The 13,009-nt window shown below is 44.7% G+C and overlaps 1 protein-coding gene across 4 annotated transcripts in view; it reads right to left on the minus strand.

The window, feature by feature from the left end:
• Positions 1-2,158: 2,158 nt before the first annotated feature.
• The window catches only part of LOC137431362 (ubiquitin-conjugating enzyme E2 E2), a 148,881-nt gene continuing 138,030 nt past the window's right edge, over positions 2,159-13,009 (minus strand). For all 4 annotated transcript variants that reach the window (XM_068122608.1, XM_068122607.1, XM_078781938.1 and 1 more), the window contains one exon: positions 2,159-2,737. In XM_068122608.1, the coding sequence (XP_067978709.1) occupies positions 2,640-2,737 (98 nt within the window). In that variant the 3' untranslated portion in view covers positions 2,159-2,639. The remainder of the gene's footprint in view (positions 2,738-13,009) is intronic.

Here is a 13,009-nt window from a genome sequence, read left to right on the forward strand (position 1 = left end):
AACGCATACGACGGCTTACAGGGTCTATGAGACGTAGGGTTGAGTCAGTGATCCGATCACGTGGGTCCTACACACGTTATTGACGCAAAGATCGCTAGAGGTCTTCTCAGAACAATGACTGTACGTTAGAAAACATAAACGTCATCCACACTGTCCGTGATGGACCTATAGCTCCATACTTAAATTGAGGTGAAAATATGCCTAAAATTCCCAAAAAATTTCACCTTAAATTATTCAGAATAAAATATTGAAAACGGCATGATTGTTATGTTTTTATGTGACCATAATATCACTTCTCCAGAAAATATAGCAATATCATGGGTATATTACACTGTTTTGACGACAACAAACTTGTAATGTGCGAGGTTGTACAAAAACGGGGGGGGGGGGGGGGGTGCTTAACTTAATTCTTTGTGTATATATGTAAAATTATATCCCCCCCCTCTATTTACATGAAATGGTTTGGTCCATTCGCAAAGCCAAAGCGAACGGCTTGCGAGTACGGTGACAATCCCCCCCCTCTATTTACATGAAATGGTTTGGTCCAAAGCGAACGGCTTGCGAGTACGGTGACAATCCCCCCCCCCCCTCTATTTACATGAAATGGTTTGGTCCAAAGCGAACTGCTTGCGAGTACGGTGACAATCCCGCCCCCTCTATTTACATGAAATGGTTTGGTCCAAAGCGAACGGCTTGTGGAGTTTGGTAAAGAAATCGCCATAGCGTGCACAAACGCGCAGGAAAGCGAAAGAATCGCAAATTAGTTTTAATTAGTTTTAAAACATAGTTTAACGCCAACATAGCGGCAACATAGTTTGCCAACGTGAAATAAATGAATACGCTCTCAAATGTGCCGTCCGAGGCAGAGTCTGTTCGGCACGTTCGGCACACGTGATAGCTCGCTGCTCTCTGATTGGTTGAATCGTTTTTTGGACATAGCTCGGTAACTACTTCTCCGATTAATATGAAACCTTGAAAAGGCACATCCTCAGGTCCCCAGCAATATACCTGGCAAGGTTAAAGTATATCGGACCCGTGGTTGTCGAGAAACAGCGGTCACAGACACACAGACATACACACAGACAAACACACACACAGAGATTACTGGAATTATAGATAGATGCATGAAAAAGACTGTTTACATAATAATTAAGGAAAGTCGCTTTAAGAAAGTAGATGTGGGAGAAGGAGGTGGAGAAAACGGTCGTTTCAGAGAGAGATAGCAAGCGTGTGAGAAGACATATTCCAAGTGTTTGACCATGTTGTGATTTTTTTTCAAGATCTGAAGAGAGGAGAGAGGCTGAAGCCTTCCTGTCTGAAGGATGACGGATGTCACGGCAGCAGGTGGAGTCATCAGCAAATACATAAAGGGGATTTTCGAGTAAGATTGTTGATGTAGGTCAGGAATCGGACTACCCGTAGGCCCAAAACTTGAAACTGCCTTGAGGGTAATTCCAGCCTTGACAGGGAGAGGAGATGAAAGGATTCTATTGAGTGCCACACGTTGGCTACCAGAGTGGAAGTCAGTCAGTCTGTTGTGTGGAGTTGTCATGTGTGGAGTTGTCATGTGTGGAGTTGTCATGTGTGGAGTTGTCACGTATGGAGTTGTCACGTGTGGAGTTGTCACGTGTGGAGTTGTCACGTGTGGAGTTGTCACGTGTGGAGTTGTCACGTGTGGAGTTGTCACGTGTGGAGTTGTCACGTGTGGAGTTGTCACGTGTGGAGTTGTCACGTGTGGAGTTGTCACATGTGGAGTTGTCACGTGTGGAGTTGTCACGTGTGGAGTTGTCATGTGTGGAGTTGGCCTTGGATGCCACAGACAGACAGTTTGGAGGGCAAGGCAGGATGTCAGATGTTAGACTATTCAAAATCTTTGGGGTGATTTTGCTAAGGGCTTGGTGGCTATTTTGAAAATGGCAGCCATTTTAAATGAACATAAAGGTAGATTTGATCAGCTGGTCATATAGTACACTCGTGCAACACGCACACACTCCAGGTCTCAACGGAATCATCAACTCTCCCAGTAGACACCAGTGTCCCAACGCATTGCCTTCTAATGCGACTGTCATCTCGCTTTTCCACAAGCCTAGACTTTGTATACAAAAATATTTGGCGATATTTAATTTTCCAAGTTCTTAAAGCACGTCACAGGAGAAGATTCCCTGAAGCAGAATCCATACTTTATTGGAATGCAGGGCAGTGACACTTGAAAGCAAAAAGTTCAAAGACACGAATATGACAGCAGTTTTGTACAGGTGTATGAACGACTTGATTTTTAAAACGAAAGCTTTTCAATCTGCCAAACCCTCAGAACACTGGGATCACACATTAAACCGGACACAAACATGCAAACGGCCTTTTCACAGTTCAGTTACAGATTTCCGACACTTAAATTACTCAATATGCATCGGTACTACACAAAGTAAAACTAATAGCCTTTACAGACTTACAAACACACTACATCCACTACTCTTATTTTATATAAAATCACTTTACAGCTCAAGTGACTTTACACCATATACATTTTCATAATCTGGAAAAAAAGCTAGAAGCAGCTGTCCACATCCAGAATGGGTTCATCTCCCCCGACCCAGTTCCCTAGGCCACAGCAATCAGCAGGTTGCCCACGGTTATGATTTTTAAGTGGCGTAGCGCTTGGTCCACTGCCGCGCTATCCGGTCATGTTCTGGTCTGTTGGTCAGATACTGTGTGGCGATGCTTCCAACCAGGGGGTCAGCTGCAAATACACATGAAAGGGAGGTGGGTTGCAAGGGGTTTAGTCAATGATTCAACTACGTGTATGGAGTTCTGAAAGAAAAGCAGGATGCCACGTCATCAAAAGCAAAATCAATACCTAATGAGAGGACTTTTATTTCATCTATCGCTCGAGCTACAACTTCCTTTCTCCACCTATAATTAGATTTGCATCCAAAACGTCATCGTTTTTCAGTCAAGCAAAGGCAGAGTGACCGGAAAAGTACCCAAAATGATGACAATCGAGAAAAATCTATAGAATCGACTAAATTAGAGATAAAGGAGAAAGAATAACAATGGATAGCAAAATAAAATACAAGGATACAATAAATAAAAAAGAGGTGAGGTGCAAAACGATGAGTACCTGTTACTCTAAACTGGAAGAGAATTAAGGCCAAGTTGAGGGAATAGTCATGCCTGCTAAAATTGTGGATCGTCAATACTGCAATAGTCATGAACAGATGGAAACACTAACATCCGAAAAACAGACTTCCTCTCCAGTCGGACCAAATTTCGGACTTCCTCTCTAGTCGTAGTCAACGTGTGGCCCTGAATGGGTTTCTCTCATCTCCTCTTTCTGTTCAGGCTGGAGTTCCCCAAGGCAGTGTTCTGGGCCCTGTGCTTTTTCTGGTCTTCATCAATGATCTCTCCGACTCTCTTGAAAATCCTCTCTATCTCTTTGCTGATGACTCCACTCTCTGCCACTCCATTCCTCATCCCTCAGATCAGCAGTCTGCAGCCTCCTCACTCTCTGCAGACCTGGACAAAATCACAGACTGGGCAAACAAGTGGAACATGTCTTTCAATCCTGAAAAATCTCACACTCTCACGATGTTTCTCCGAAAAGACCGACTGTACAACCCTCCCATCCACTTTCTGAATAATCCTCTCCAAGAAGTTCTGTCACTCAAGCTTTTGGGTCTCACTATCTGCCATGATCATTCCTGGGAAAACCACATTTCAAATCTGGCCTCCAAAGCCAGTCGCCGACTGGGCATCCTCCGTCGTGCGAAGTCCTTCCTTGGCACACCTGAGCTCCTCACCACATACAAGGCTTTCATCCGCAGCTCAATGGAATACTGCTCTCCCCTCTGGGCTGGTGCTCCTGCCTCACACCTAGCTCATCTTCGCGCTGTTGAAGCCAAAGCGTTCAGAATCAATGGAATCTCCCACGATGAAGTTACCTCCGAGGGCCTTTCACTTACTCACCGCAGGCAGGTTGGTGGTCTTTCTGTCTTCTACCGACTCCTCTCCGGCCTTGCTCCTCCAGCTCTCTCTGGGCTCGGTCCCCCAAATATTCCTACAGGTCGCACAAGATCTGCCTGCAACCCTCTTATGGTTAAACTGCCAAAATCAAGACTCTCTGCTCACCTTCACTCCTTCATTCCTCTTTTCTCCCACCTCTGGAACAAACTCCCTCACTCTCTTCAATCCCACTCCTCCCTCCAGGTCTTTAAAACAGCTGTTCACCACCATCTCTTATCTTCCCCCATCCAAAACCTTGATCTTTTCTACCCCTGCTAATTTCACCCCAAATCCACTTTTTGAAATACCAACTTCTTCCTGGAAGTCCTTGGTGTCATTGTGTTTATACTTCTCCCACCCCTCCCCCCCCCCCACTTCCCACGCCGCCTCCCCCCAAGCCCTCTCCCTCCCACACATTCCCGATGTCCCTGCTCTCAAATGTTGTGTTTGTGTGCTTCCCCTTCCCTCCCCATCTTGTCTGCCGCTCCCCTTTTTATATACTTTGTTTGCTTGTCTGTTTGATTTGTTTGTGTGATAAATGTTAGCTCTTACACGAGCCTCGATTCTGTATACAAAACCCCCCCCCCAAAAAAAAACCAAACAGAAACATGTATAATCTCTTATTGATTCAAGCAGCGACAGTCAAAAAGTGGTTTGAAATAAATAAATTAATATGCCCCATCGAACAACTAGATATGTCAAACAATGGTTTTTCTTTTATTATACATGGGCTAAGGCTCGTAATAGAGCACACACAACACACACAAAACACACACAAACACACACACACACACACACACACACACACACACACACACACACACACACACACACACACACACACACACACACACACACACACACACACACACACACACACACACACGTATTATGTGTAGATCAGTGGAAAAAAAATAATCTCAATTTAATCCATTTTAAATTCAGCCTGTAACACAATAAAGTGTGAAAAAGTCAAGGGGTGCGAATACTTTCTGAAGGCAGTGTACATGTCAGCCTCTCACATATTTTGCAACTTCATAGTCGTCCGCCATATTGCCTGTTGCCAAAGTATTACGCATGGGTGTCAGGTTTTGTCAGGTGACTTTACCTTCGGACAACACCTTCAAGCATGGCTAGAGCAGTTTGAAGCATACACTTTCTCACCACCCATTTGTTTCCATGTGACAATTCGTCAGCAAAAATTTATAAACTGGAGGGTTTAGAGAACACCTCACCCCACAATGTTGAGGAAAAAAAAGGATATGGGCAGGCCTGCGAGTGGTAAATTTGATCGAGATGAGTAAAAATGCTGGAATATTTTGATTGGTAAAATAACGTAATATTTTGTCCGAGTACTGCTAGGATCAAGTAAAATAAATTATTAGTTTCTCATTCCCGCCTGCTTCCGTTTTGACGGCCGCCGCTTTTTTTTGATAATTACTAGTTTCTCTCCAGATCTAAAAACAAACCAAAAAACATAAACTTATTTATTCATTTCTCCATGCTTCCTTTTAGGAGGCCGTACATTGGTGGGTTGTTTTTTTCCTCGACTTGGATCAAATTTACTAAAACAAGACCGATAGTCGAACAATGGCGTAGCTGGGCTTGGATCTGCTGGGTGGCGGATCTGCTGTCCCCCTGTCATGTGACCAGATCCTCAGCTTTGATTGGTGGACGTTTGTGAGGGACATACGTACATACACCGGACAGACAGGAAAAACTCTGTTCCAGACGGCATTGCCACACGTGCTATGCCGTACAAATATGGCTGCCGAACCACGTGGCCAATGAAGTCATCAATTTTTTTTCTCGACCAATTTATCACGAGATCACGCTCAAGAAATTTCATAATGATCGGATCAAGCATTCTACTTGTCGATTTATGACGTCATAATGAAGGCACCATCATCATCATCATTGATGATGTAGAATCACCATCATCATCATCATTTATGACGTCATAATGAAGGCATCATCATCATCCTCATCAACATCATCTTTAACATATGTTATTCCCCATTGGGAGCATTTTACATTGAGCCACCTTAAAAAAAATTCCATCAAGTGGTTTCGGAGTATAGAGTTTTTCGGTTTCAGTTTCAGTTTCAGTTTCGGAGTTCTTCGGTTTTTCCAAGATGGCACCCGTACCACAGAGGAGTCGAGAAATGGTTGAGGACGTGATCAATATGGTTTTTTTTTGTTTTTTTACAACTGCCGGTAGTCTACCAGTTGGCCATCCTTGATCAATCGCAAAATAAAGCGAGGTGCACGTATATGCCGTCATGTGTTGAGCTTGTGTTAAGTTTGAACATAATGTTCAAATGTATGTTCAAATAAATGGTTGGGGATACGTTTAAGTAATAAAATGGCCACCAGTCGGCCATCTTGGATCTGCTCTTGAAAAAAAATGATGTGCATATGTATACCGTCATGTATTGTCTTTATGCCAAGTATGAACAAAATCAGTCCATACATCTCCGAGATATGATTGCGGACGCACGAGACCAAATCCTTAAGCCCCCATTTTGGACTAAGTCCAACGTTTCGGACGAAGCTGGCAGGATAGTCGAGAGGTATGCACCAGGCTGGAGAGCTCATAGGATAGCTTCAAGCTCTCTAGCCTGGGTTTTAAAGGCAATCCAGCGATAAAATGTCACCCGGGTGTTTCTCAAATCGAGCAATACATTAATTTGTTCCCCGTCCATCAGAAGGACATTAAGACTTAGTACCCATCTGCGGCATTGCTTGTTGGTGGGCTCAAATATCCCACGGTGTTTTTCTCAAAGAGTAGGCAATATTTTGACGGCACTCTAAACCAATTGCAAGTTTCTGCTTCAACCTACATTCGAGCAAGGCATCCACATGTCCATCAATGATGCAACCAGTAGCTATCATATTCGCACGTATTCCCCAAACTTTGATGGACAGAATTAGAGGCTCATGTAAGCATAAGCACAATTTGTTCATGGAGAGGTTTACGGCTGTCGCTCATGTTTTAAAGCTGGGAAGTTTGCAAACTAAGAGAGTACAAGCATGCCTTAAGCAACCCTCCTCGCCCTCAACCCTCCTCGGATAATTCCAAGATCCAACAGTTTGCACATATTTCTCTATCTTCCCCCCCACCCCCCCCCCCCAAAAACTACTCCAAATAGTGGATGTTATTTTCATTCCAACTCATTCTGTATATGTTTTTCTTCCAAGGATCATTATCAAATACAAAATTTGGTGGCATTTTAACCCCCACCCCTCTTACCCATCCACCCCCACCCCATCTCCCCAACCTCGAAAAGAAAGAATTATGCATTGGAATCTTGTTTACAATTAAACGCCACACTGCGAGAGAGAGCAAGCTCTGTCAATAGGGTTTAAAACTACCCAAAAAACAGTATTATCAAATAAATGCACGTGAGGCCCAGTTAAGATCAATTTTAATGTTTTGTGTTGAAGTTATTGAACAAAAGTGCCAATTATTACCCTGCGCTCGTGAAGTGAAAAGCGGAGTTAAGCGATCGGGCACGTACATCGTTCCGTATTGTTGTGTGGTTGGCTCAGTTAACACCAAGCGTCACCACGGATGGAATATCGAGCTTAATGAAGGCGTTTATTCAATCGATGGCGGTTCGATACACGGGCCGGGGGAAATACCGCGGCTTACCTTTCCGGGCCCGACGATGTCTTCTCCCTGTGGAAATTAACTCAAACCGAAACGAATGTGAAATGTACAACAAAGAAATATTTATTACGGAACCCGAGAACAAGGAAACGCGACGGTAAATAAATAATGTTCCTAAATTGGGATCCTGCACACAGACTTCATATACAGGACGAATGGAAGATTAATAAAATAAATGTCTCGTTGTGTTTGTGAGTGCAAGCTTATCTCCGTCTGGCAGTCAGGAATCGTCTGGCTCGAGTGCGTCGTCCGACGCAGCTCCGGTTGGCGCAAACTGCCTGGTCTTTGGCACGGAGCGGCCCTAGGCGCGCCCGCGCGATCACTCGTCAGCTCTCCAATGCAAGCCTCGCTCGTCGTTCGCACACCAACACAAGGAAGAGAATCGACGGCGTTCCTTCTCTCCACCGTCTTTCGAACTGCTCGTTCCTCCACCAAGTCCGAAGCAAGAGAAGGCCCAGCACAAAGGGACAGTCAGGAGCAAGAGGCCAAGGGAAGAGAAGAGAGAAAATGCCGGCGAGCGAGTCGTTTTGTCACTGACGTCAGCCCTCCTCTCCCCCAACCAGTGCCTCGTTTCTTGGTGATCTTTCCCGCCTTCTGACGCCACCGGCGCTTGTCCTTCAATTAGCGACCTACTTCTAAGTAGTGGTTTCGCGCCTTCCGCACTGATTGGCCGAATGTTCGTGCCTTCCACACTGATTGGCCGAATGTTCGCGCCTTCCACACTGATTGGCCGAGGTGTCATCGGTCGGTGGCCAATGTGCCGGTTTTTTTTTTTTTTTTTTTTTTTGTATACAAGATCGAGGCTCGTGAAAGAGCGAAAATTAATCACACAGAAAGACAAACAGACACATAAAACAAATAACATCGGGAGCGGTAGACAAGATGGGGAGAGAGGGGGAAGGACACAAACACAACATTTGAGAGCAGGGACCGAGAGACATGGAGACATCGAGAGATCTGTGGGAGGGAGAGGGCTTTGGGGGGGAGGCATGTGAAGGGGGGAGGCATGTAAAGGGGGGGAGGCATGTGAAGGGGGGGGGGGGGTGGGAGAGGTATAAACATATGGACACTGCCAGGATTTCCAGGAAATAAGTTGGAATTTCAAACAAGGTGGATCTGGGGTGAATTAGTGGGGGTAGAAAAGATCAAGGTTATGGATGGGGGAAGATAAGAGATGGTGGTGAACAGCTGTTTTAAAGACCTGGAGGGAGGAGAGGGATTGAAGGGAGTGTGGGAGTTTGTTCCACAGGCGGGAGAAAAGAGGAATGAAAGAGTGAAGGTGAGCAGAGAGCCGAGATTTCGGCAGTTTAACCATCAGAGGGTTGCTGGCAGATCTTGTGCGACCTGTAGGAATATTTGGGGGACAGAGCACGGAGAGAGCTGGGGGAGCAAGGCCGGAGAGGAGTCGGTAGAAGACAGAAAGACCACCTACCTGCCTGCGGTGAGTGAGTGAAAGGCCCTCAGAGATAGCTTCATCGCGGGAGATTCCAATGATTTTGAAAGCTTTGGATTCAACAGCGTGAAGCCGAGCCAGGTGTGAGGCAGGAGCACCAGCCCATAGGGGAGAACAGTATTCCATTGAGCTGCGGATGAAAGCCTTGTATGTGGTGAGGAGCTCAGGTGTGCCGAGGAAGGACTTCGCACGACGGAGGATGCCCAGTCGGCGACTGGCTTTGGAGGCCAGCTTGGAAATGTGGTTTTCCCAAGAAAGATCATGGCAGATAGTGAGACCCAAAAGCTTGAGTGACAGAACTTCTTGGAGAGGATTGTTGAGAAAGTAGATGGGAGGGTTGTCCAGTCGATCTTTTCGGAGAGACATAGTAAGAGAGTGAGATTTGGCAGGATTGAAAGACATGTTCCACTTGTTTGACCAGTCTGTGATTTTGTCCAGGTCTTCAGAGAGTGAGGAGGCTGCAGACTGCCTATCTGAGGGAAGAGGAATGGAGCGGCAGAGAGTGGAGTCATCAGCAAAGAGATAGAGAGGATTTTCCAGAGAGTCAGAGAGATCATTGATAAAGACCAGAAAAAGCACAGGGCCCAGCACACTTCCTTGGGGAACTCCAGCCTGAACAGGAAGGGGAGATGAGAGAAATCCATTCAGGGCCACACGTTGACTACGACCAGAGAGGAAGTCCGCAAGCCATGCATGGAGATTTCCATGGATACCATAGGAGGAGAGTTTGGTGAGCAGAGCTGGGTGCCAGACCGTATCAAAGGCCCTTGATATGTCAAGGGAGACAGCTCTGATTTCCTGTTTGGCATTCAGGACCTCCATCCATTGTTGAGACAGCAGAAGCAGCATGTCCAGAGTAGAGTGACCTGGTCTGAAACCAAATTGATGATCAGAGATCAAGCCATTGGAGAAGAGGAAAGATTTCATATCCGAAGCAATGATGGATTCCATGACTTTGCTGATAATTGGGAGCAGGCTGATTGGTCTGTAGTTGCAAGGATCTGTTTTTGCACCTTTTTTGTGTAAAGCGGTAATGTTAGCTGATTTCCAGGATGCTGGCAGATGACCTTGAGCAAAAGATAGGGTGAAAAGAACAGAGAGAGGGTGAGATAGAGCGGCAGAGCAGGATTTTAGGACCCGTGGGCTGATGCCGTCTGGTCCAGTTGCAGAATCAGAGTCGAGGTTTGACAAAAACTCCTCCACCTTGTCAGGAGAGAAGGACACAGAGTCCAGGAGCATTTGGGTTCGACTGGGAAAGGTGGGAACAGAGAGAGATGGGTTTGGGACTAAGGATTTCGAGGCGAACACAGAGTTGAGGCATTCGGCTTTGTCACGTGCGATGTCAACTGTGTGGCCATTTGAGGTAAGGGAGGGGATGGAGGGGGAACAAACACCAGAAACGGATTTGACCAGACGCCACCAGGATTTGGAGGAAGGAGACAGGTTTGAGAGTTCATTCTTGAGTGAGGAGAGATAGTGCTTCCTGGCACTCCTGAGGGTAGACACACACTTGTTCCGAGCTTGCTGGAAGGAACTGAGATTTCCTTCAGTTGGATTAGCCTTCCAAGAGGCAAAGGCAAGTTGTTTCAGGGCAACTGCCTCACCACAAGATTCAGTGTACCATGGACGGGAGGAAGGGTAAGACAATTGAAGGCGAGATGGGATAAACCATCCTTCACCATTCTTCACCCCCAATCACGGGCGGGGAAGCTTTTTGTCCCTTCCCCAACCAATCACACGTTCTCCTGGGCGTGGCTCCCAGCCTGCCTGGCACGATGTTTGTTGCCATGATGGCGTACTGCGCGGCCGCTGCCTGTTGGTTTTTCCGGTCAGTTCTTTCATCAGTCCTTGTAAGGGGGAGAATTTAATTAATGTGGTGCACTAAGGGCCTATCTAAGTGTCTATAAGAGTGCGTTGCCATAAGGGACAAAGAAATGATCACCAGCTGTGACACACAGGGGTCTTATCTTAGTCCCTAGAACTATTTATCAGGCCCCATTCCTTGTAATGGGGACAAAGACACACCTTAATCCGACAAACCGCCTACAGGTCCCTGACTTACTTACATCGAGGTGATTCTAGCTACCCACGACAGACGAAGCATGATACCCACACAGATCTACCTAAATCTATATATGACTATCCCAAAATTCATAACAGTATTTTAAAAATAATAATTTTCTCGGCAACCGTTGGTCCGATTGACAAGGAATTTTCACCATTTAACACGCCTACCAATGTAGATTTTTTTTAAAGTCACAATTACGATGTTATAGGTCATGTCATATGGGCACAATCTTGGAAAATCCGAAAAACTTTGGACCTCTATATCTCGGAAACCCCTCTATAGAAAAAAATGAAACGCCAGTGGGGATACGTTTAAGTGGGGAACCAACTCGACATGGGGAATAAATGTCGTTAATGATAACGTCATTGTTATTCATTATAATTATGACATAATTCGACAAATACAACTCTAAATCCGATCAGTTTGAAATTTCTTCAGCGTGATCTACACAACAATTATATTGGAGAATATAAATTTATGATGTCATTGGTCACGTGGTCTGGCAGCCATGTTGGATCAAAGACCAAAAAAACATTTTAAAAAAAACAAGAATTGGCTTGCACCAAATCGACTGTACAGGGCAAGTATTCTATGAATACCATCTAGTTGAATGAAGTGGCCTAGACATTGTTGGCAATGTCACTTCCAAGCAGATGAACAAACAAGTGGAGGTTTATCACTTCAAAGTGACGAGAAAAGTATAAAAAAAAAACAAAAAAAAAAACCCATAATTCAACACAACATCGAAAAATATGGAGCTTCCCAAGTAAAAATAAAGAACATGAATTGATTAAAAATAAATTTGAAATGCAGTACTGCAAAAACGCCACTCATGCCTTGATTGCTATGAACCCAACCTATCAACAACTCAGAGTTGTTCAACATAGACTGTGCAATGAAAACTACTGGACCACAAATGTGCGACGCTTGATGAGTCTCATCATATAGTTTTTCAAGTGCACGTTCAATTTTCACATTCAATTTTTATGACGAGTCATCTGCTACAATCGTGCGTAATAGCGTAGTGGGCGGCAGTCTCCGGCAAACACAAACCACAACGACACTCTGACGTCGTGACGTCGACCGATATGCCTCCGCCCACATTATTACATCATTATATCATTATACATGTACCAAATTTGATTCAACTCTCTTCATCTATTCTCAGCTATCACATTTTTACCTGACATGACCTCTGACCTTTGATGCCGACACCTAATCAGTTCCTCATCTTTTCATCATAATATATACTTGTACCAATTTCGGTCAAAATCCCATCACTGGTTCACAAGTTAGCTCGGCACACAGAATTTCTACCTGAAAACTCCTCTGACCTTTGACCTCTTGACCCCATAATCCAATCAGTTCATCTTTACATCCATATACATACCTGTACAAAGTTTGACTTGGATCCCTTCAGCCATTCTTAGGTTATCTCGGTAACTAATTGGAACTTAACATGACCTCTGACCTTTGACCTCTTGACCCTAAAATTTAATCAGTTCATCGTTGCATCATAATATATAATTATACCAAGATTGGTGAAAATCCCTTCAGCTGTTCTCAAGTTATCGCAGTAACGAAAACCTATCACGGACAGCCAACCCAAAAACATAAGGCCTCCGGCGACTTCTTGTAGGTGATTGTCATACAGACAGACAGATAGACAGATAGACAGAATAACAATGTCAACCGACCAATGTACTTTTTAAAATTTCGATTTTGCAGGTAAAAATAGTGCTATTCTAGGTGCATCATGTTATTAAAAACTTAAGGACAAAGTCTCTGCCTTTGAATTATATTGATATATACACCT

The sequence above is a fragment of the Myxine glutinosa genome, chromosome 7 (assembly GCF_964187855.1).
Source record: "Myxine glutinosa chromosome 7, kmMyxGlut1.1, whole genome shotgun sequence".
NCBI lineage: Eukaryota > Metazoa > Chordata > Myxini > Myxiniformes > Myxinidae > Myxine > Myxine glutinosa.